Source organism: Drosophila montana, unplaced genomic scaffold (assembly GCF_035044405.1).
Source record: "Drosophila montana isolate Dmon_TW-CO22-7 unplaced genomic scaffold, ASM3504440v1 contig_1083_1, whole genome shotgun sequence".
NCBI classification, from domain to species: Eukaryota; Metazoa; Arthropoda; class Insecta; order Diptera; family Drosophilidae; genus Drosophila; species Drosophila montana.
Window position 1 is genome coordinate 64753 of NW_026996074.1, and position 23979 is coordinate 88731.

A 23979-nucleotide genomic window follows, 5' to 3' on the forward strand; every position below is an offset into this window, starting at 1 on the left:
GGAAGCTAGGATTCTGCAAAAATTAAGAAACACGTCTCAATAATTTTTTATAATTGAGCTTTGAAAATAAATTTGAACATGAAACGTAACCCACCAAATCTTTGACCCCCAATTCCATCTAGGAGGAATGCATTTTTCGAAAAGTTTGAAACCCCTCTAATGAATTTGAACAAAGATCTTTGAAAATGGGTTTGCCTATCGGATGGTAAACAAAAAAGTTACCCACAAACGTTTTTCGCGATTTTTACACACATGCATGGAATTTCCCAAAACCCCGTCTTAACGTGCACCTTCATCACTTAAGGTAACTACAATGAAAATTTCAGTTTCCTAGCTCTTACGGTCAGTCAGTCTTCTTTTTCTCTTTTCTCACTTCTCGAAGATGATTCTTTTTGAATTAACCCTGAATCTTATAATCTACCGAAAAGTACTTCTGGCATTACGTATTCTGTTTCCCATTTTTTAAAATTATTGATCATTTTATGAAAAGGATTTAAACACTGTATATAGCCCTATAAAATGGGGAATTTCCTTGTCGAGACTTTCCATTATAAGAGCTTCCTTATAGCAGAATGTTCAATTGCATTCTTTCCCGCTCTACTAGAAACAGCCTTTTTAGCTTATGGATGTCAACCAAGTAGCCGAAATATTTTTATTGGTGCAGATTAGTGCAACATCAAGTGCTTTTGTATGCAACATCATATTTCCCAAAGAAGAAAACACAAAATTGAATTTTAAACAATTAAAGTTATTTTTCATCAGTTTTATACACACGCGTTTAAATATATGCGAGTACATATTATATATATATTACGTAATTATTTGTAGTTATATTCACATAATGTTGACTCAAGACATAAGACAAAGTTCATTCAGTAAACATTAATGTATGTAAACAAACAATTTATAACAGTTTACAAATACCTTCTGATTTTTGGTTGGTTGGTTTTCAATTTCTTATTATATTTGCACTGTAATTTTAATAAGAGTTTGGCCGATTTCAACAATAAATAGATTGCTGCATAGAAATTGAATTTTGATTTCATATTTAAATTTGTTTAACAATTTTAGACATAAACTTGCGAGTTATATAGAATAAATAGTCGCAATTATATATTTATGTATATATATATATATATAGATATATATGAATGTATACACTTAGGTCGATTTAATAGATACTTATGTATATTAATTTTAATGTGTATATCAATTTAATGCAACGTAATTTCTGATATATGTATACTTCAAATTCTATTTCGTTTTTATCTGATTTGTATTTTTGGTCCGATTGCTCAGAATATTAAAACATTGAAGGATTGGTTCGTTTTTGTTTTGTTTGGGTACGTTTAAACCTCTTCCAGCTGTCATTGACAATTGATATTTAAGATGCGGATTATTTTATTGTAGGTTTTCTAAGAACATTTATATTAAATTTTTAAAGTGATTTTCATCGAATATATAATTCATTTAAATGTTGGACGTTTTTATGGAAAGTTCAAATTAGATTATTTAAATTGTTTAGGTATCTCTCTTGCCTTTTATAATATTTGGACATGCAATGACATTCCACAAAAATTATTATTTACAAAGCAGATTACAAAACTTACAAAGTGTTTGTATAGAAAATGGAATTCAGTCCTATGAATCGGATATGAATATTTCTTTATTGACACATAAACTGACACATAAACTGTTTAAATTATTATAACACACTCTTCCTTAATAACTGCAGATGAATAACAGACGAGTTCAATTAATTGGAAATAATCAGAGTGGAGCCTTTATCCTGCGCTCGCATTTTTGGCTAGTTGTCCACACAAAATTCGAGTACATATTTTATTATACGTCATTTGGCTTGCGAGCAGAATTTTTATGTTTGTATGTATTTTAAATGCGCAATCGATACAAGGAGGCAGAGGGAAACATACATATATAGAGCATAAATATGCGAGTGGTATCAAATGTTGTGGGCGTGGCTTGGGGGCAAAGACGGAAAGAAAAACAAAACAGTCCTCTCCAGCTGGTGTGTGGGTTGATTGTGGGTAGAAGCATGTACGGCAATAAAAACAGCACTATCCAGAAAATACGACAAGTGGCAACAGGTTATTATCTTCAAGCGTATGTATGTACAATCAATATGTACAGGTTTTATTTAGATATTTCAAGAGCTTAATATCGTCACAAGCTGCCAAAGAGCACAAACTTCATATGATAAATTGTTAACGATAAATCCAAAGGATCTCATGTACATTTATAAACTATTTCTATTTAGCTTAGAAAAATTAAATGACTAAATGCCGATTTGGCAGAACTAGCTGAACAAAGGTAAGCGTCAGATAATAAGCATAGCCACAGACCCAAAACGCTTAAATTATTTTAAACGAAAGAAAATTCCTTCTGAAAGTTAATTTGCTACTAGCCAGTTTTGATAGCTTGTTTTTTGCCATGTCCACATTGAAATTGGTCCTTGACTTAATCCACTATCCTCTTATGTATTCATTTTTGTGTGTTGTACGTGTGAACGCAATAAAATCTAATTTGCAGCACATTCACACACCCACCCGCACACACATACACAAACACATTTACGCGCGCACAAGCATTAAAGAGAAAAAGTTGTTAAATATTACGCCACAGCTGCTGAACGAGCGCACCAAAAAACATGTTGCCTAGTTTGGGGCTGAAAGAAAACCGAAACCGAAAATGTGGCCGGAAGTGGCGTCAGCTTTGGACCTTTGGTCGCACAGGCCACAACCAGGGAACAGTTAAGGCAGGTAGATTAGGCGGCAAAGCCGTAGATAAAAGGCGCCAGTAACAGAACATGCAATAAACATGTGCAAAAAAGGCTGTCCCAAGACCTTGGAGAGGCCAAAGTGGCAGCTGCCGCTGTCAATGGTCTGTGCTGTCTGCGTCGGTTCCTGCTTTGTTCTATATACAAGAATTTCGTGTTGCGGCCCTTTTTTTGCGGGCGCTGCGTTAATTAGTTTTTCTTGCTTGTCGTTCTGCTATATTTCTTCTTTTGCCCCCAATTAAATTTTAATTTTCCAGTGGCAGCTGTCAGAACTTCATGTTGAGTTGCACTGTATTCAAAACTGACCTTTAAACGCCACTTGACCTGCTTGAGCCAGACAAGCGTCAAGGCATTAAGTATACGCCACCATAAATTTGAACAGCCAAGGACATTTGGCAGGTTCCGCAGTTGCTGTTATTGTTTTTGCTGTAGTTATTGCTATGCACGGCTTGTAAATCAATTGTCGCAATGCCTGCAACCGACAGCCGTCAGGGCCAGTCTGCAAATTGCAATTTAATGAAGCCCCTGTATGTGTGTAGGTGTTTGCATTCGTTCGGGTATATAAGTGTATGTGTGGGTGGCTAATTTGTGGATGAGTGCTCACGCGATGCTCTGGCCACGAGAGCCGCAAGGGAATATGAGCATAAACAAAACTGATTATTGATGATCTCAGATTTGTGCCAAAGTGCACCACGGTACGTATGCTTGATGACAGAAATTGGGAGCCAGAGAACGCATAAATGGAAATTTGTAATGCAGGAGGTGACATCATTTTCCAAACAGCCAACGATAAACCAAATACATCAACAACAAACAAAACACAACAAAACACAACAAAACATGCTCGTTCATCCATCATCAAATATGATGCGTCCATCTAGGGCGTAGCCACAAGAAGATAGATATTAACCATAAATATAGACAACAAAATTAAACGTACAAAATATGCAAATGGACATGGCGCTATAACCTGCTCAATATTTTCGTCCGAAACTTAGCGTGCCCGGATTTAGGACGTGGCAATAATGCGAACTGGTCACGCAATAATCCGTTGCTGCGGCGGTGTCGACGTTGCTACTGCTGCTACCACCGGTTGGCAGTTGGCGGTAATGCTGCTGCTGGTGGTGGTGATGGTGGTGGTGGTGCTGCTGCTGCTGCTGCCGGCGGCGCATCGACAACGGTCATTGGCGCTGCTCGGCGCTGCTGATGAAGTCGCCATGTTTTTGCACCTGCAACGGAATAAAAATATTTTTACTGAGAGCTGCCTTTTGTAAGGCACGTTTCGCACTCACCACGTCGGCCACAATGGGCTCCTCTATCTCCAGGCCCTGCAGCGCCTGCTCGCGACTCAAATGCAGCTCATAGGAATCTGTCGGCGTTACAAAGACAACACGATGTTTGCGTGTCTGCAGAACGTTGGCAATAACCAGCTACCAAAAAAAAATTATCCGCGAAAGAATGAGTTCAGTATGTAGCTTTGAACACAAATATGGGGTTAACATCGCTTACCTTATGCTTGTATTTGTTGAGGCTGTCGCGTGCCTTGACAATCAATAGATTCTCGTCCGTTTCCAGCTTGAAGGAGACCACAAAGGCATGCGGCACCCACAGGCTGGCTAGTGGTGCCAGCATTTTCGGCACCAATTGCAGCGAAATCGTAGGAGCTCCATCTCCCGATTGCATTTTGTGTGTGGGCTGCAACGGTGAGTGGTGTAGCATATAAATGGAATGACAAGCCAACGATGCGTATAAATTGCTGCGATGAGATTGCAACCCAATGGAAGTGGGAGCTCACAACAACACCCCCACACAGAGCCCGACATGTGTGCTTGCGCACAGACAACACCGTGGCGCAGCTAAAGGCCAGGGTTGCATTCCACCTCCCTCCTCCCTCCCCTTTCCATGGCTTTTGGCACGCCACATGAAATTTAACTCTTGGCGCTTGCCACATGGCAAATGTATTACAACTAATTGAAAGTATAACTCAGTGGTAATGAGCTGACGATGACGCCTCGCTGCGCATTTGCTCTTTAAATATAACACATACGCAGCGTGGGCTACTGGGCACATGTCCGACTACTTGTTGAACATAATACCCCGCCGCTGATTAGGTTTCTCCCCCAACTGCTGACCAGTCTCATTTTCTTTTCGCTCACAAGGCAACTGACAGGCAAGCAGTACGGACAGATAGACAGATAAGCCTAAGTAGCCAGGACATTTTGCGGGCGCTGAGTGAAATGAAAAACCTAGCTGCAGGCAATGAGATGACAACGAAGACGAACCAAAGCGACATTGACAACTGCGCAACGCTAACGTCGCAGTCGCTGCCGACGCTTTTGCTAATTCGAACTTAAAGCTTTTGGGGCAAGATGTTTTAATGTCCTTAACTTTCACAATAAGGAGTAGCATAACTTTACGTAAGCTTATGTATATAAACGATTTATATATTTTAACAGCTTATATATAGTGAATACCCCGTTTTAGCAAGTAAAGTAAATACAGTAAAAATTACAGCTTCCTATCTCTTTCGGTTATTACATATACATACATACATACTCTTCAGTCTGTCCTAATAATAATTCTTACCCTTATACTATTACTTCCTCTAGTTCTATACCTCCTCCAATTATTTCCCATTCCTCTCTCCTTTTAGCTTTAAATTCTTTAAAATCTTTTTTCTCTCCTGGGCCTGACAATATTCCTAGTTGTCTACTCAAGGAGTGTAGTTCTTCCCTTGTTTATCCATTGCTAAAGCTTTTTAATCTATCCCTTGAATCTTCTGTCTTTCCATCTCTTTGGAAAGAATCTTATATCATTCCCCTCCACAAGAAAGGTGGAAAGTCTGATATACAAAATTACAGGGGCATTGCAAAACTGTCCGCTATTCCTAAATTATTTGAAAAAATAATCACTTCGAATTTGCAGCATTTCTGCAAATCAGTTGTTTCCCCTGTTCAACATGGATTCGTAAAAAATCGGTCAACTACGACCAATCTGCTTGAGTTTACTTCCTTGGTAAATGATGGTTCCTTTCGAAAATGTAAACTGATGTCATTTACACTGAACTCAGTAAGGCGTTTGACTCTGTGCACCATGACATTTTACTTTTTAAACTTGACCGAATAGGTTTCCCTCCGTTCTTATTTAAAAGGTAGGACCCAAAGAGTAATGCTGAGGCTGACTACCTCTAAACAGGTTCACGTTACTTCTGGTGTTCCTCAAGGTAGTCATCTTGGACCTTTACTCTTTACTCTTTTTATAAATGATCTCCCCTCTGTTATATCCCATGCCCGTGTACTCATGTATGCGGACGACGTGAAACTTATTCTATCATTATAACGATCCTTTTATAACGAAACTTCTGTACATCTCTCTTGTTCGTCCTATCCTTGAATACTGCTCTTGTATCTGGTCTCCGCAGTATAACAATAGCCAGGATTGTATTGAATCTGTTCAGAAGCAATTTCTGCTTTTTGCTTTACGAGGTTTAAATTGGGACCCTAATCTTCGGTTGCCATCCTATTCCAGCAGGCTGCTTCTTTTTAATCTTCCGTCGTTAACCAACCGTAGGACAATTCTCGGTGTTGTCTTTCTACATAAGTTGGTTGTTGGCGATATAGATTCTCCTTTTCTGCTGGGGCGTCTTCAATTCTCTGTTCCGGCTAGACCAGCCAGAAATTACCGCCCCTTATTCCTATCGACGTGCACAGCAGACTACGCTATGCACAATCCTTTTCGCGTGCTATGTAAAAATTACAATAGTTTGCATTCTCTACCGAACTTTCTCTACCCCTAATAAAATCGTTGCTTTCAGGATACCTTCGGGAAGTCACTGACCATTCCCAGCTATGAGCAAGGGCATAGCTTGCCGGACTGGCTGTAAATTTTCCCCCACCGGGTCGGTGATTTCCCATTACTATCTCTTTATCCTATCTACTTAACACTCTGTACATCTAGCATACAGTTCTTTACTTTATTAACAATCTTCTTACTTTCTTTTCTCCTATTTATGGTATATTCTTAAATAATATAGCAAATTAAGATTATTTTTAATTTTAGTTAAGAACACTTTTTCCTACTTACACCCTTCTTCTTAGATGTAGGCTCTAATAGCGTCACTGACAAAATTAGCTGTGAAAAGGGGCACAGCTGGCCGGTCTGGCAAATAAAACACCTCCATCGGTCGGTGATGCTATTAGAAATTTGTGTTCCCTAACTAGGCTTTAAGCATTTAATTTTCATAATTGTATATAAAATGTATTGAATAATTAGGAAGACACTCGTTTTGTCGACCACTAATAAATAAATAAATAAATAAAAAAAATAAATATATATATTGTGGGTCCTGCTGGACTGATAAACATCGCACAGCCTAAACACTATTTTCAACACTCTACATAAGGACTTTCCAGCGGTTTCTTTAATTTCACCCACAACTGCGAACATTTTGAAAAAAAAGACGAGTTTCACGATTTTCGCAAAATCTACCGTTTGGGAAAAAACTGAGGTCAATGTTTGTAGAAGGCAATTAACCTTATCTCTCACATCCACGCCTTCAGGTTTTGTTTTAAATTGTCACAATGACGGTTTTATTGAAACTTTGTAATTAATTTATTTCTAAATATATTTCAATACGTATATATTTTCATACAGAAACTGAACTTTTTGCATATCTACCTATAACTGGCGGCTTTGATTCTGATATTGAAAGTAAGACACATCTTACCCAATTACTTATTCTTATTATTTTTATTATTCTATGAACACAGAAAGCAACAGGGTTTATGCTAGTCGAGCAGTCTCAGGTAGACCGTTTTTAGCTACGCTTGTTTTTAAGAACTGCCAACAGCTGTTGACATTGAATTTGGCTACTTATTCACGTTCCCTCTTTTCATCTGTCCTTGCTCCAAGACTGTGTACTCACTTTCTTGGTGAGTATGAATGCGTGACTTTTTGCGTGAGTGGAGTGCCGCCGAATAACTGTATAGGTCGCCGTCCCTTTGTGTGCGCTCATGCGTGCTCTCGTAAAGTCATCTGATTTGATTTGCGAATTTGAGCTCGTCGCCCTTTTTGCGCCCAGTGTCATTACTTTGGCTATCTCTCGCTTCGTCTCTATCCCTTTGTCCTTGCTTCTTTTTATTCGAGTAGTTGACATATATAATTTCTAGTTGGTTTTGGCTTATTAGAATTTACTTTACCGACGGTGTTTGTCCCTACTAAATCCTTACGAAATGTCAACTTGTTTGCCGCATTTGCATAAATTTACCTTAAGGTTGTACGGCTTTGAATTTCTTGACATTGTTCTTGAGACTTTTAGTGGGTGTTAAATGCCCTATCTGAAAACCACCCGAACTGCATAGTTTATAAAGATTGTCTGACTGCAGGAGTTGAAATTCATATTTTAAGATGTAAGGTTCAGACAATGTCTGCAAGCAAAAATGTAATGTTGCTCTCTACACTGGCAATGAGCTCTGGTTCGTGAACCTATATTTCAAATCGTGTTTGTTTCTTAATTTTTTAAAACATTAACGGATTTTCAAAAAATTTTATAATCATTAAATACCAAATAAATACATATTGTCAAATATCTAAGCAAGATTTACGAATCAATCCAATTTTTGGAAAATGCTGATATGTTCAGGTTAAGTTCGGATAATCTTCATCTAATTTACCCGATTTAAAGTTCGGTAAATAAAATTAGGGATTCCGCGTTTGAACCCGTGCGGCTTACAAAGGTCAGACATATTTATAAACTACTAAATGAAGTACACACATGTCTTAGTTTTCTTCAAGCAACATATGAGTAATTTAGCTATAAATGCCTATGGAGTGTATATGGCATCGCAACTCGATGGAGATGCAGTTGGGCATTTTCATAATAAGTGAATTTGTTGACAAATTAACTGCCAGGTAAAACGGACCTGCCAAAGTACCCACATCAACAGGCAATTTTCGTCATTGCACTTTGAAAAGTAAGCAATGGGGTTGCGAGAACATCCAAGCTTTCAATCAAGCGAAGGATTTGTGGCTAACGCCCTACCAACAGCTGACGCTCTGGGATCGCCTCAAGCATGAGGCCGAGCGGAAATGCACGAGCTAAACGTAAATAGAGCGTTGAAAATGCCAGCACGAAGCTGAGAGGCTGAAAGGTAGGCGACAAGTGGAAAACTTTCAGTTTACCTGCCCCAACACTTTTTCATGTGGATGTGTATGTATATTTATGTGAGTGGGTGGGGCTCGGGTGGGCGTGCTTTGGTAGTCAGTGAAAACTGCCAGCAGCCCACGGCGCGACGACGAACGCCTCCAGCAATGAGCGTTTGATGCATGTACTTGAAAACATTTTGCCGCTGAACACTGAATATATAAGCACCAGAAAGTCAGCTGACAGGCGACAGGCGACAACGATGAGTGGATGCGGAGACAGAGGCAGAGTATAACAAGCGGAGGATGCAACCAAAGCTACATGAACATGTAAATAAGTGGTAAAAGTGAAATGAAAATAAAATGTAGTCGAGCACAGCCCCTAGACTGGGTAGTGGGAGGGAGGGGAGAACACGGTCACGTGGCCACAACAAGCAAATTTATGCAAATCAAATTAAAGGCAACATGACAATGTTAAGGCTGATGCTGTTGTTAGCTCAAGGACGCCGATAGAGATACATATGTATATATATGTATATATGTACATATATATATATATACATATATACATACATATATACACACATAGTCACTGCTGCTGACAGGCATTTGATATTGAGACAAGGGAGCAGCGTGTCAGAAGCAATAGTTAATATTAAGCTGCTGTCGACCTCTCCCGCTGATGCTGCTGCTCCTCATGCTCCTGGTAGAACTAGGACTGACGTCAATTATGTGAAGAGAAAATATGTCAAAGGCAGAGCCGATGGCAAACGCAGGCAATCAACATTGCGAATCGATAAAAAGCAACTTCCAGGCAACTGGAGCTGGCGACGCCGCCAGTCATTGAATGACGAGTGCAATCAATTACAAGATTTCCCACATGACCACCTCGTGGGAGGCCCAATGCACGGAGATTGAGGCACGGCGTTCGCTGCGACTCACCATCATATCCTCGGGTATGTAGAAATCGGATACAGCTGCTGCCAAATATAACACAGCACGCTCCTCAAACGCAGCCAGGCACTCGCAGGCTGCGCGCAGCAGCCACATGTAGTCGACAACGCTGGTGAAGTTGACGTAGAGAATCATTTGGGTCTCGCGCGCTATCTTATACTTGGCCAGCACCGGCGCAAACACGTCGACTGAGTCTGGCTTGATAGCTATCGTAGAGCTCTGGCTGTTGTCCGCTATGTCCAGCATATCGAAGAACTGCTGGCCAGTGAAGTGGCGAGTGAACGGCTCCAGTGACTTGTGGCGATACATGAAAATGACGGCATAATCGTGATCCAGAAAGTACTCGGCGCTCGCCGAGCCCCGAGTGCCGGCGCTAAAGTTGTCCACAAAACGTACAGTATTATGCTCCAGGGGGACTGTGGTGCCGCCCGACTGCGGAAAATATATGAATTAAGAGAGTGGTTAGCTCATTAGTTGGGATTTGAGGGCATTACTGAATGAGTGGGTCAAGTTTTTACCGTAACGAGCACAATCCGATTCTGAAGCTTATTATGTCGTTCGCAGAACTCCTTAAGCAGAGAGCGATTATCCTCGAAATCTGCTGGCGGCAGATGTGTGTTGTAAAAGTCCTCCCAGTGCGTCATATTGTTTTCTCCAGATGGTCCTGTCTAACTACTGTTGGCACGCGGATGAACAAGTCCGGGCGAAAGGAAAAGGAAGCGCGCAAGGAAGCACAAAAACAAAAGCGTTCAAAACGATGCCTGGCTTTTACCGTTAATTGATATGAAAAACACCCACGCACAGACAATCACACAACACACACACTCACACACTGACACTGCTAAAAAGCGAGCGGTAACTGGAACAATTAAAGCGACTACAGCGGCAACAAAATTAAGCCACGCAACTAAATTAATTACAGCACAACGTGTGCTGCATGTGGCGTCTACAACTACACGGACAGCGCGTCAGAACTTTCGCACTATCTAAATTCAATCTTGACTGACTGCACTCCGCTCGGCGCAACGCTAGCTGCAGTGACGGCGACGGACAACTGTGTACTGGCAGACGTTTTCGAGTCTCTGCCAAGAGACTTTCACTTAGCCTTCTTATCAATGAAACTGTTCGACAAGAGTGCGCATTCGCGTTCGCATTTTAACGGTAGTATAGAGTACGCACATATAGAGAGGCCCAATTTCTCTCGTGTCTGTTTTGGTTGCACTATGTCTTGTGCATATAATGGACAAATGTTCCAAACAAGTGCGATGAAACGGCAATGGCACAAAATTGTTGTTTCGCGAATGAGAGAGTAAAGGAGTACACGTCGAACTTAAATGGACGTTAACAGTCATACCAATGAGAACTTGAGTTACTTTGCACACTGCCATACCGTGTGACATCTATGTATAGAAATGTTGCTGCTTTTGCCGGTTTGTATCACAGTTTCTGCTCACCTCTATCCTTACCTTATGATTAAAAAGCCAAACAGAGACTCTTGAATGGAAAATTAGGACAAATACCTCAAATTCAAGTATAGGACACGCGCACTTTATATTTAGCGAAACAAGCACAAGTTCAAAGTGCAAATTGCTACAAAGACAGCTGTTGCTTTGAACTGTTAAGTGTGGAGCAGCTTTGTCTTACGAGGAGCAGATCTGTTAGAAGCGACTCTTTAAAATAATATCAATTAATATTCATAAATCGATGTTATTCATTATTTATATGAAGAGAAACACTGAATTCGCAATAATTTAATTAGGTGGGGAGTAATAAGTGAAAGTTAATGAGCTACCGTCAGTAGTGTGGCAACACTGGTTTCCTAACCAATCTGATACCACTAACCAAATAACATATAGACTGGACAAACCTGACACAAATGTGTGTGAATGGGCTGATCATGGGCGCAAAATTTAAAAATATCATTATTGGCATGGATTTAGGGTTTGAATTGATGAATGAATGTTGACCCCTTATTACCTACAGCAGCCCGTTGGGCCGAATGGGTAAACTTTTGGCAAGCACCTGCACTTGCATATGTACATACATAGGTATGTATGTACATAGGTCAAGTGACTGATCACTTAAATAATTTTATGACCAGCGGATATTTGTGCAATAATTAAAATCTTCAATTATGTATGTATATACATATGTATATATTTATTGTATTATTGATTTTATTGACTTATCATATTCAAGCTATTCAATTCAAACCCTAAATCATAAAAAGAAGAAATTTTGCGCCCATGATCAGCCCATTCACACACATTTGTGTCTCTGTGTGTGTGTGTAGAGCTTGCAATTCAGATATCCAAAAATATTGTCAAATTTGCATCGGACAGGCAGGCAGGGACTGGCATACATGCGCATAAATGCTTCTAATCATATACAAAATACGCAAGTATGCGTGAATGGCAAGTCCAAAAACTTTTAAATGCACACATGCCAACGCTTAGGTACCCTTTCGAAGAAGAACGAGCTAAAATGAAAAAATTTCGCATCGACGAGGCAAACCCTTTCATTATTTCATATTACTCGTCCAATCAAAAGGGAAGAAATGCCACCGACTTTTGACAAAATTGAATTTGTGGGCATTTTTGCTTGTGCGGGCACATACACACACAAACATTTAAACGGCACATAGACAAATTGAAAAAGCACTGAGAGTAAGCCCAAGCAGTTTCCTGTAGTGGGAGCGAGATAAAAAACAGCGATGCCTTTCTATCGCACAAATCATATGGATGAGAGTAAGCCAAAGCAGTTTCTTGTAGAGTGAGCGAGTAAAAAGACAGCGTTGCCGTTCCACGACACAGGCCATATGTATTCTTACTCTCTTGCTGTGAGAGCATGCGGGCATGTCTCGAACCCGAACAAAAACGAAGGCGAGTTTGGACCAGCCGCAAAAATAACGAATGTCACCATCGAAAGTACGGTCTGTCCGGTCTATTTGTTATTTGGTTAGTGTTAGTGCTGATACACACAGAAGCTGCCAACTTAATTGTATTTTAAAGTAACATGGAGTATACGCCCTGTAAAGCTACTGTTTGTTAACAGCTCGCGACGGTCATGCCTGAAAACCAAAAAGAACAGAATTTAAAATGGCACCAAGTTAACGATTATAATTGATTTAAAAACAACGTTTATTTTAGGTTGTTTAATGCATTTACAGGCACCTATGCAAAAATTGCTTTTACAAAATATTTTAATTGTTGACTCTGAGTGTGTTGTTATTTTAAAGTTGCACAGAGTCTCTAGAACAATATCACAGAAACTTAAAACTAAATTGGCATGCCCAACATCGGGCCGAAACTTCTATTAGATGACCTTTAGAATTATTATTTGACGTGTGATTGTGTGTGTGTGTGTGTGTGTATGTGGTTAATTGACAATGCATCCGTCCATGTCCACACCCAGGGTATGCGAGTGTGAACTCATGGGATGCGCTCAATTAACAATGTTATCAAGTGCAATTTAAAATGGGCTTAAGCGTAATTGAATCTCATCCTACACGAATATGAAATAAGACTACGATCGCGTCGTAGCCGTAGTTGTTGGGGCGTAGGGACTGAGTGTGTGCGGATATGTCACATGATAATTCGTGTCATCAATGCCCCATTCATCCACATCCCGATTCACTAGTCTCTCGCGCATGCCATAACGCTGCCTATAGAAACAAGAGATCAGTAATTAGAACTTTTCAAATACATGCCAGTAATTAGCAGCTTGCAACGTACTCTAAATGCGATCTCCATATAACCAGTCCCGCATACAGGCAGACTGACAGCAGAGCCACCACGACAAGTACTATGCTGAGCAGCATATGGCTTTCGCTTATGGCACTAGACTCAACATCCACGGGCGTCATCTCAATATTTTCGGATACGAAAGTATCGGTGTCTGTGTTGTAGATTCCATGACCCTTGAAACGCTCCTCCAACTCTTCGCTGCTATCTCGATTTGCATCCTCGTTGTCGCCAGATTCGAGTATTTCCACATCGTATTTATAATTTCCGGCCAGCACTAAATTCGTGGCCGTGTTGAGCTGAAAAATATCAGAACCGTTAGACGCCCACCTTATAAAAATATAAACATAGCCATACATACATATAAATATGTATATATATGTATATATATTTATATTTAAATGAATATAGGTCGATGATTTGTTTGGCACGTGATTAAATGTCTATTATTTGCGGCCGATTAGTTTCCGCAGCCTGCCGTCATGAGCTTGACAAATTACGGCAATAGATACCGTCAAATTTAACATATAAAATAGATGCGATAATATGTGATTAAAAGTAAATGCAAATTAACACCCATATAATTGAGGTTACGGTTTACAAAATTCTAATTGTGGTTTAATATAAAATAAGTTATTCTCATCCTGGGTCCTAAAAATTACAGTAATTTCGTATTATTATGAATGAAAATGAATATAAAAAATATATCAATCGGGACTGACTGACTGACTGAATGATCAACGCACAGCTCAAACTATAAGAGCTAGGAAACTGTAGTTACCTTACGCGATGAAGATGCACGAAAACTCGATCGGGCTCAAACTAATTTTTTGAAAAATCCATCCCATCTTGATGGGATTGAAGTTTAAAGATTTAGTGGGTGAAGTTAATCTTTATGGAAATTAATTTGAGACGTGTTTCACACTTTTCGCAAAACCACCGAGGATGTACATGGGTCAAAGACTGTCATGGGTGAAGTTTTAAGCCTCGTCCGATCGGCATTACATAAAACTTAATACCTGTTTTAGCGAATTGGAATTTGCTTCAAAAGCATTGTCAAAGATCTTTGTGAAAATCCTTTCGCATCGAAAATGTCAATGGTTGCTTGAACGAAAGTTTATTTTTCAGCTTTAATATTCTCCACGCGTGGTTAGACTGGGGGTTCAAGATAGTACATGTATATTTAAATTATCCATGGACGGAAAATCAAAGGACAATTTTTTATGCAAAAACTTCGACCGGGCAAGACCGTGAAATACCAGCTAATGATATATAAACTACTGGACATAATATGTACTTAAAAAAAAATAACTCTTACGAATATATATTTAATTGCACTCATTGAATATGAAAATAAAACAGGTAAAATGGTTTTGCGAAAATGTATGAATCAAACAGAAAAATCATGTTTATATACCCTTGATCAAGATGGCGAAATGACTTGTCATGACTGTGCGTCTTTCTGTATAATCGCGACTATCTTTAAAACTATAATTGCTAGACATTTTAAATATATATTCTGTAATTTAAATACATATTCTCTAATATGCGCAGACACCAAAGAGTTTCCTTTTGCTCCGACGACCGTTATTGCGTCTGGAACCAAACCAAGGTCTGATTACAGCTATTAGAAACACGTTTTGCTTAAAGGCGGGTTGATTGCACAACTCATACTCTAAGCTTTCTACTGACCCAAGGGTTGTAAGCCGAAGCGGACTAGATCATGTTTGGTCAGTAATTCAATAAAGCCGAGTAAGTAGTTCTCGACAATAAATGCTGGTACGTGACTTGTCATTGTGTTTCCATCTACCGCCTCGCCTCGTGTTTCACTCTAAACGCTTAAATTATTTACAACTAGCGACAATCATAACAAAATACAATAAATAGTGCTTAGGTGTTAGCCAGGCAATTGGAGGAAAATGATATTTTATGTGCACAGGTGAAATCGCTTGCTAAATGCGTGAAGTTAAATTGGTTTAGCCGGAATGCGACATTGAAACGTCACAAATAACTTAGAACTCGGCTTGAAAGAGATTTGCTTTGGGTAAGGTCTGAGTCATAGCCATGACGACAGAGGGAACAACCGCTTCACCACTTAAAACCCAACACACCGTGCTTGTTGTCTGTTTCAATTATAAGTTAATTTTTATGGAATTTCGTGACTAAGACGCTAAAAACCCTCATCGCTTCTTCAGTTTTTATTTTTATTAATTTTATGCAAATTGTGGCCACTGAAATGATCGTTGCGTGCATTTGGGCCTTATAAGGCAAACAGCGCGCGTGTCTTTCTTGCGGTTTTTGCATTTAATCAAAGTGAAAATAAATAAAAATTTCTTAAAGCGTAAATTTCCGGTTCTGTGTTTAAAAATAAACCGGCCGGGCTGCATAGCTATCATATCATATTTCATTTCGAATCCATCGTAAATTCGGTCTGTCTCTTAAAGTCGGTCTTTTCTGTCTGCCGGCTCACAAAAGCGATTAGCTTACCTCTTCGCCAGCGCTGACAGCTGTTTTATTTTTGGGTCCCTGCCCATTCGCATCATTTAACGCGGTATCAGTTTTCTTCAGTTCTTCCAAGGGCTTGGCATGAGCTGTAAAAATGCAATTAACCAGAACAGATCAAGACATTAAATAAATATTTGTGCATGGCATTTTCCTTGAAAGGCGTTTCTTTTACAAACAGATCTTCAAATATTTGCACATGCTGTGCGACTTTAAAACATATCGCACCTTTGTTTATTGGTCCAATGAAAATATTTATCTTACCCAGAAATCGCACAACACGCAAAAAACATATTATCTGCTGTCGACTTATCAGATGCTGACATAATTTTTGGAGATACTTTTAAGCAAACAAATAAACGTGTAGAAACGACAAGCCAAACCGGCAAGCTTAATATCAAATACAACAAAAACAGTCTATATATACCATATACATATATTTGTATATAATATGTGCTATATATGTACATAGCACAAGAAATAAGCACATTCCTAATGCCACAGACGCGTTTCAAAATCTGTTTGTCATGCGCAACACATAAAACGGACATAAATCGCGCCAAAAACGCGCACAGAAATAAAGATTTGCGAATAATTCCAAAAAGGTTGCTCCAAAAATGTGGATTTTTGGCCTATACATCGATAAAAAAAATATTTAGTTGCTATTTAAGAATAGAGGTTATAAAAAACATTGCAAAAAAAAGTACCCCCACGCATGAATCAATTGCTTATCATAGACAGCATTCGTTATTATAATCTCAAGCAATATCTTATCGGGCAATGAGCAGGCCTAGCCAAGACCAACTTTATAAGGAAGCAAAAACTTATAGGAACACGATAACGCTAAATACATGTGTATTATATATATTTTCAGTAGACGAACCTTGATATTTATTTCATGGCTCTTGGTTACTGACTGAAGGCAGTTGTCATTATAAAATAAGATATTTATGCGCTGTAAGCTTGTCTTCAAAACTCGCCCGGGCCCGGACACAGACCCGCGTCTCTTATTATTAACAGTTAAAGAAAGGGTAATTGACTATCCAACAGCTTTTCTGCCTTCGGCTATCCTGCCTTCCAGCTGCATTCGAAACTAGTTTTGCAGATAATATACGAGTGAAAAATAAATATTGAGACGCTGCGTGGATATTTGTGTGTGCCTTGGCTATCTGTCTGTCTATGTTATGCGTGTGTGTGTGTGTATGTACTTACAGAAACCCGTCGTCAGAAGCACAAAGAGCAACACACTGCAGAATGTTAAACCGTTGCTGACACGCATTTTCGCTTTATTTGCCTGAAAACTTTTTTTTTATCAATTATTAATGAATTCGCTTATCACACGGTTGAAAATTAAATAATGTTCACTCAAGTGCGTCAGCTGATATTTTTCCCAGGTGAGTAAGCTTTGGGATTTTTAGCAACCAATTATTTAAACATAAAACACTGTTTGATCATTTAACGCGTCCACGTTCGCGACCTTTCTGCGCGTGCGTTCACGACAAGTTGCGATTAAAGACTGAACGCTAATTCTTTATGTGAGTAGTGTTTAAGCTTTTGAGAGGTTTCAAAGCTGAAGAGCTTTCGTCAAGTTCAAAGATAACGGGCATAAAAACGAATGACTAAGAGAACTTATTTGGGTTTCGCAAACCAGTTCGTGTTGTAGCTACTGACTCGCTGCCACATGTGGTACGAATGTACCAACTCTGACACTTTCTGTTGTTGTTACACTCCTTTATCGGTATAGGATATAGTTGTAAGACAACAACCTAACTTTATTTTATAGCACTATCAATTACAGCACAATCCACTTGCCTGGGGTTCGAGACCGGAGACCGTTGTTCAGCTTTTAACTCTCATGTAGAGGTTATTTTAATATACCCTTGTAGAAATTCATGAAATTTTTAACGCATAGCAGGAGACATTTCCGACCTCATAAAGTGTATATATTCTAAAACAGAGCATCAACAGCCGAGTTGATATAGCCATATCTGTCAGTCCGCCCGTCCACCTGTCCTCTTGTTTGTTTCTACGCAAAATAGTCTCTCAAATTTAAAACCATTCTTTTGCAACATTGCACAGGTACGGCTTTCTGTTGCAGGCAGTACATATCTTGCAACCGGCCGGAAAGGAACAGTATATCATATTGCTGACATAAATGTAATAAGTTATCAACATTGAAGCACTATATCAAATAGCTGCACTAGGAAAGATCGGTCGAAAATTAAGTTCTTGTATGAAAATCTTTTGTGTTAGGATATCTTGACCAAACACGGAATTTATTAGTGTAACTATACTGCTGAAATTATAGCAAAATCTTCTTAATGGCGCATTACTTTATTATATAGAACTATAGGAAGAATCGGTTGAAAAATTAGTTTTTGTATGGCAAAATATATTTTTCAAATTATTTATATCAAACTTAACATTAACGAGTTTCACTATTCTGACATCTGCAAATCCGTAAGACAAATGTTTAAAGGTCGGAGTTCCGTTTCTAATTGTTTTGGTTTATAAGATTTTAAACAAACATATAAAAAATTGTTATTTTCTAGTTTCGGCAAATGCTAATGGCTAAAAATGTACAAATTAAGTGAATATGATTTAAGAAACTAGAAATATAATTTTTATTAATAATAAAGAATTGCAATTGTTCATTAAATGTTGTTTGTTGAAATTACTGGAATAACACGTTTTTCTTCTTTTTCTACACAGATATAAACCCAAACTAACAATGACATTGATATACATTTATCTCTTTTATGTAAAGGTATTTTATTATTTTATTCTAGAAGTTATTTGTGTAGCGTTTTGGTTTTACAAATTGTTGTGTGGGCTTTGTATATGTGGCTTTTTAGTTTCAGCTATTCGGTACAGTGAATTTATGTCTAAGCCAAACGGGTGCTTAAACTGGCCCTAAAAATACGTAACAAATCTCCTATACTCAACAATTTAACTTAAGAATTACTAATTGCTTGCACTTTTAGCTTCATTTAAATTTGGGCCAAACACTTGCGGCCTCCGAGCGCCGCCGGCCACGCCGCACTCTGAGCACCCAAGCTCACAGGTTCATATACAGCTTACAAGATAGGTTAAAATATACAACATATATAGCGCCATGAATGGGCGGTCAGGGTGAAGCGTAGCCGACGATGACCGTGGTCCGCCAGAGCCACGCGCTAGATGCACAGTCGAGCCAGTAATCTACTGCATCACAGATAAAATAGGAAACTGACCAGCAGCTCCGGCTCGATTAACAAACGCACGCGACTAGCAGCTGACAAAACCATCGAAGTAATATAAGAGCGAAACTTTTGCACACATTTAAAACCAACTGCTACGGGTTTGTAGAAGTGTCTGTCGTTGGTGTGTAGTGTCTGGGATTGATGAGAAACTTAAACTGCTTAGAGGTAAATTGTGTGCAGCACGTTTAAACAAATTGCTCCTGGCTATTGGCTGATAGCTCCATCAGCCGCCAGGCAGCCTTGGGATTGAGTTCGTTGCGATCGCGGCAAAGCACCCACACGTAATGAACACGCATTACCTTGTCGGGATTGCCCTCGACAACTTGGGCCTTTTGGTCGCGCACGCACATGATCTGCTGCGCCTGGAACGTGATGATTAGCACTGGCCCCTGCTCCATGACTTTTCCCATGGCGAGCTCGATGTTCTCAATGTCCAGGATCTTGGAGTCCAGATACAGGCCAGACTTTTTCGCTTGCATTATGGGCGTGGCAATTATGTTGTACGTACTTTCAAAGCACCAGTCCTTTAGGATTTCCAGATCGCCTCGCACAATGGCCTCTAAGACATTCGGTATAATGTCCTTTTCGCAGTCATATAAAAACTCCTTCTGATCAAAGTTGGGATCGATTTTGACCAGTTCAGTCATCGTCTCGGAAAGCTCTGTTTTAGAAAATAGACCGCCCATTACATCGGACACCTTGTCGGTGAGCAGACGGGAGGCTCTGATTACAGGATTTTCCGATTCATCGTACTTCACTTTCCAGTCGAGAACTTTGTTCACATACGTGTTGTTATTTTTGAAATTCTCCCAAGACTGGTAGAACTTGGAGTCTTTATGGAGCTCCAATCCTAAAAACAAATAGTTATTTACTTTTCTAGCCGATAGGAACACACCGCTTACCTAATGCCTCGGTATTCGCCTCCACAACACGCGTGCTATCGGACATATCCACTTGCACACGCTTTCGCAGCCTAACCGGCGAGCAATATACGCGATTTTCTATACTCGTTTCATTCATTTCTTTTTTAAGCAGTTTCGTTGTATCAGAGATAGCTTGAAAAGCTCCAGACTGGCCAAGTTTACCGCTAGTGTCCGTTATGGTGTCACTAACGCCCTTTGCCGTTTTGGAAAGCTCCTCAGATACCTTTTTGGCCAGGTCCGATTTGGAAGCATCGTCAATAACATCACCCACTTTTTCCTTGATGGCGCCCAACTGTTCCTTCAATATGTTCGACGACTTTTGCGCTTCCGATTCAACAATGTTGAACTTTTGCCGCGCCGACTTTAAAGCATCCGATTGTTCAAGTTTTTGTGCCTCTTCGCGAAACTTTTTTATGCTATCTTTCATCTCCTTGTTCTTATCCATTTCACTCCTCACATTGTCAATGAATTGTGAAAAAAAGCCGGGCCGACGTCCGGGTGAGCTATATAAACGTTGCTATTCCGTGCACAAATTGAAAGCATATGTATTTGTGTGTAGGTTTTAAATACACTAATACTTACCGGCTGTTGTTGCAGGTTGTAACTCGCTAACTGATACGTAATGAAGCAGGCGCGCTCGCGCGCTAAGGCGGCCAATTTGTACTGCAAAGAATAAGAAGCGGGCATATAGATTAACTGGGATGTACTCGGGCCAAGTTTAACCTCGAATCAGTCACATGTGAAAATTAGTTTCAATAGCTGCGCCTACCAAAACTGTATGAACCTACCATGGTGACAGGTGCTGCTGCTACGATGATTTTCAGCCGGACTTTCGCTATGTGATAAATGCTTAGCGAACTCACGTCAATCGTACCAAATTTATGTAATTCGCACTCTGAAACGCACGTATCAAAATTTGAGCATCAGCTGTTTTGAGCGTGCAGTGTTGGCAAACGACGAGTATAGTGCTGTGCAATGAATGTGGTCGGCAGCGTATTTCAAATTGTTGGAATCAATGGGGTGGTGTATGTGCAGCAATCGTAATTATGGAGTAATGGCGGTTGATTGTCGCCAAAACTATAGATGATATGTATTATATGAATTGATTTGTATGTCTTGCTTGCTTAGTTTTACTATTTTGTCGATTCCCTTTCAGGCATTCGCTTCTGAGACCATGTGGCAACTCTTTGGGAGAGCGTATTGCGCCGATTGAAACCGTTACTCGGCCAAGCTTAGCCGACTTCCAGGAATTGAGCTACGGGAACGCAGTACGTATTCTCATTTCACTTACATATGTACATACATACACATTTGCTTTTGTAGTTGGCGCCAGTTGCCGATCTTTGGGATTTGACAATTTCTTTTGTACTTGCGCGCCATTTTTGCACAGTGAATTTCAGTTTCACCATAAATAAATATTAAATACAAAGAAGTAGCGCACAAAAATACTTCAAATTTTAAAAAAATATTAACTTAGTTTTATGTGTGTAACAATTGGTGCAAAACAAAAAGTGCATTAACGGCACTTAGTACATCCTACATTCCAATCAATATACATAGTCATTGGCATTGTCATGTTTCGCAGTGGCAGCAGCCTGGAAGGCAATACACCAATTGTAAGTGGACGCCATTACAAAGTCAAAGGTTACTTTTGAAGAAAAAAAAATCAAAATGATATTTTTTTTCCACTTAGGACAATATGTCGTCCTTCCGCGGTCTTGGCGGACTCAATATGTACTTGGACACGACCTCACACAACATCTCGCCACCAGTCTCATCAGCAACTCTGAGTCCCCCAACGACCCCACTGACACCGGAACCTAGTTTGTCGTCGACTCAATTTCCCCTGCTGACGGACAGTAACCACGTAAACTTGAATGCCTCTACTGCGGCCAGTACACTACTGATGCAGCGTCAATATCAATACCACCTGCTGCTGCAGCAGCAACAGCAACAACTTGCTTTTGCGCAGCATCAGTTGGCATTGGCCGCCTCCGCTGCTGCTGCGAATCATCACCAAGAGGACGAGATAGCGCATTCACTAAAAATGTTTGCTTTTCTCACGGCCAGCAACGCAGGTGAGTGCGAGTGGGATAGATAGATAGGCAACGGTACAGTCACAAGTGAACCATAAGAATTTGAAGTTTTTCGGTTATTGAACTTTGATTTGAGCATTTCTTAAACGTCATTAAAGAGGCTCTCCAAGCCGGGGAAATGTTTCACTGTTGATCAGTTAGAAAAGTTAACATTCAGTCGTAAAATAGCTCTAATTAATTTAAATCCACATAAATAGACACTGGCAATTGTTCTACACAGGATGCGATGCAGGAGTTTGCAGCTAATGGCTATGTGAGCGATGAATTTAATCGTTTTCAGTACAATAATCATAGTTCCGTTGCGCCGCAGTCGTCACAGTTGCCAAGCCAGGTTCCTATTTCATCGGCAGGTACTGGGAATGCAACGGCTGAAGGTGCCACCTTCCCGTCTTCACTGGCTGCTGCCCATTGGATCAATCTCAACAATTATCGGGAGCACCTTAACCATGTTTGGCGAAGCATGTCTATGTCCTACATGCCTAATGTGCCAGCCAACATGGGATTGGCAATGCCAACTGCTAGCCAAAACAATATTAACACTATGGGCTTGGCCGTGCCGCCAGATCACATGCGTAATTTAAGTAATTTGAACATAAGCAATAACAAACTGAACAAGCGGTACAACAATGGAAAGACCAAGGAACTGGTAAGTAGATGAACTTCCTTGCGTGCGAAAGTATATAATCATCCTCCATTTTCTGCGCTTAAAAGGTGCCTAGACATTGTGTTTTCTGTGAAAACAATAACGAACCCGAAGCTGTGGTCAACAGCCATACAGTGCGTGACGCGTACGGACGTGTGCTGTGTCCCAAGCTTCGCACTTATGTGTGCCCCATATGCGGAGCATCCGGCGACTCGGCGCACACCATAAAATACTGTCCTAAGAAACCCATTGTCACAATGGAGGATGCCATTAAGGCAGAGTCATTTCGATTGGCCAAAAGCAACTACTACAAGCAGCAGATGAAAGTTTAAGAGTGGGAAAAGTTCTGGTAGCTTTTCAAGCGTTTATATAACAGTTGTATATACGCGTTCCACACTAAAACGGTCAAAAACAAGCTGCAAGAATAATGCGCCTAGCGCGATCGATTTTATTATATTTTGTTTAGCACTTCGGTCAGTTTAGTGTAATCAGTAACTAAACACGTTCAAACTTCAAAATTATGTTTGTTTCATAAATTCAATCACTAGAATATACTTACAATATCGGAATTGTAAAATCGTAGCGGCCGATAAAAATGTCTCAAAACTGGCTTATTGATTTGTGCCAGCATTTTTGGTAACGCTAAGAATCTTAGCGGTCAGATAATCTGCAATACTGGTCTGATATATATATATTTATCTATTAATTTTGGATGGAAAGACTTTGAATTTCGAACTGCCAATCGTGATGTATGATTTGAATATTTGCTAAAGAAAAGAGCAATGAATATTTTCGATGGCAACCTTTTCACAGTACAAGTTTTTAAATTTTGACATAAAAAAGTTGATTAACAACCCAATTTTTATTACATGTTTCATTTTTTTTTGTATTATCGCTCATTACCAATATATATCTTTTTTATATATTTATTTAATGATCTT

General features: G+C 39.7%; 4 protein-coding genes and 1 long non-coding RNA gene across 7 annotated transcripts; 2 read left to right on the forward strand and 3 right to left on the reverse strand.

Annotated features, from left to right (window-relative positions):
• Positions 1-3637: 3637 nt before the first annotated feature.
• On the reverse strand, positions 3638-11491 carry Ppcs (phosphopantothenoylcysteine synthetase). The gene is made up of 6 exons (XM_064693648.1): positions 11356-11491; positions 10408-10564; positions 9878-10321; positions 4304-4489; positions 4087-4224; positions 3638-4023 (listed from the first exon to the last, which is right to left on the reverse strand). Exons 2-6 carry the CDS (start codon positions 10531-10533, stop codon positions 3976-3978), a joined length of 942 nt encoding a protein of 313 aa, XP_064549718.1. The 5' UTR covers positions 10534-10564; positions 11356-11491; the 3' UTR covers positions 3638-3975.
• Positions 9403-10267, forward strand: LOC135436208 (uncharacterized). The gene is made up of 2 exons (XR_010437498.1): positions 9403-9891; positions 9952-10267. It is a non-coding gene; the product is annotated as an uncharacterized LOC135436208 (long non-coding RNA).
• A 1520-nt stretch (positions 11492-13011) lies between the features above and the next one.
• LOC135436259 (uncharacterized) lies at positions 13012-17642 on the reverse strand. The gene is made up of 4 exons (XM_064693852.1): positions 17347-17642; positions 16120-16223; positions 13624-13931; positions 13012-13553 (listed from the first exon to the last, which is right to left on the reverse strand). The coding sequence occupies exons 1-4, from the start codon at positions 17411-17413 to the stop codon at positions 13415-13417; spliced, it is 618 nt and encodes a 205-aa protein (XP_064549922.1). The 5' UTR covers positions 17414-17642; the 3' UTR covers positions 13012-13414.
• A 1247-nt stretch (positions 17643-18889) lies between these two features.
• On the reverse strand, positions 18890-23793 carry LOC135440741 (mitochondrial import inner membrane translocase subunit TIM44). 2 transcript variants are annotated; one of them, XM_064700082.1, is made up of 4 exons: positions 23598-23793; positions 20882-20962; positions 20279-20816; positions 18890-20226 (listed from the first exon to the last, which is right to left on the reverse strand). In XM_064700082.1, the coding sequence occupies exons 1-4, from the start codon at positions 23667-23669 to the stop codon at positions 19562-19564; spliced, it is 1356 nt and encodes a 451-aa protein (XP_064556152.1). In that variant the 5' UTR covers positions 23670-23793; the 3' UTR covers positions 18890-19561. The 2 variants fall into 2 exon arrangements, with proteins under 2 accessions (XP_064556152.1, XP_064556159.1); XM_064700089.1 differs by lacking the exon at positions 23598-23793 and adding an exon at positions 21088-21408.
• Positions 21775-23556, forward strand: nanos. 2 transcript variants are annotated; one of them, XM_064700114.1, is made up of 5 exons: positions 21775-21915; positions 21993-22377; positions 22593-22648; positions 22706-23041; positions 23107-23556. In XM_064700114.1, exons 1-5 carry the CDS (start codon positions 21874-21876, stop codon positions 23368-23370), a joined length of 1083 nt encoding a protein of 360 aa, XP_064556184.1. In that variant the 5' UTR covers positions 21775-21873; the 3' UTR covers positions 23371-23556. The 2 variants fall into 2 exon arrangements, with proteins under 2 accessions (XP_064556184.1, XP_064556175.1); XM_064700105.1 differs by having other exon boundaries at positions 22593-23041.
• Positions 23794-23979: the final 186 nt, after the last annotated feature.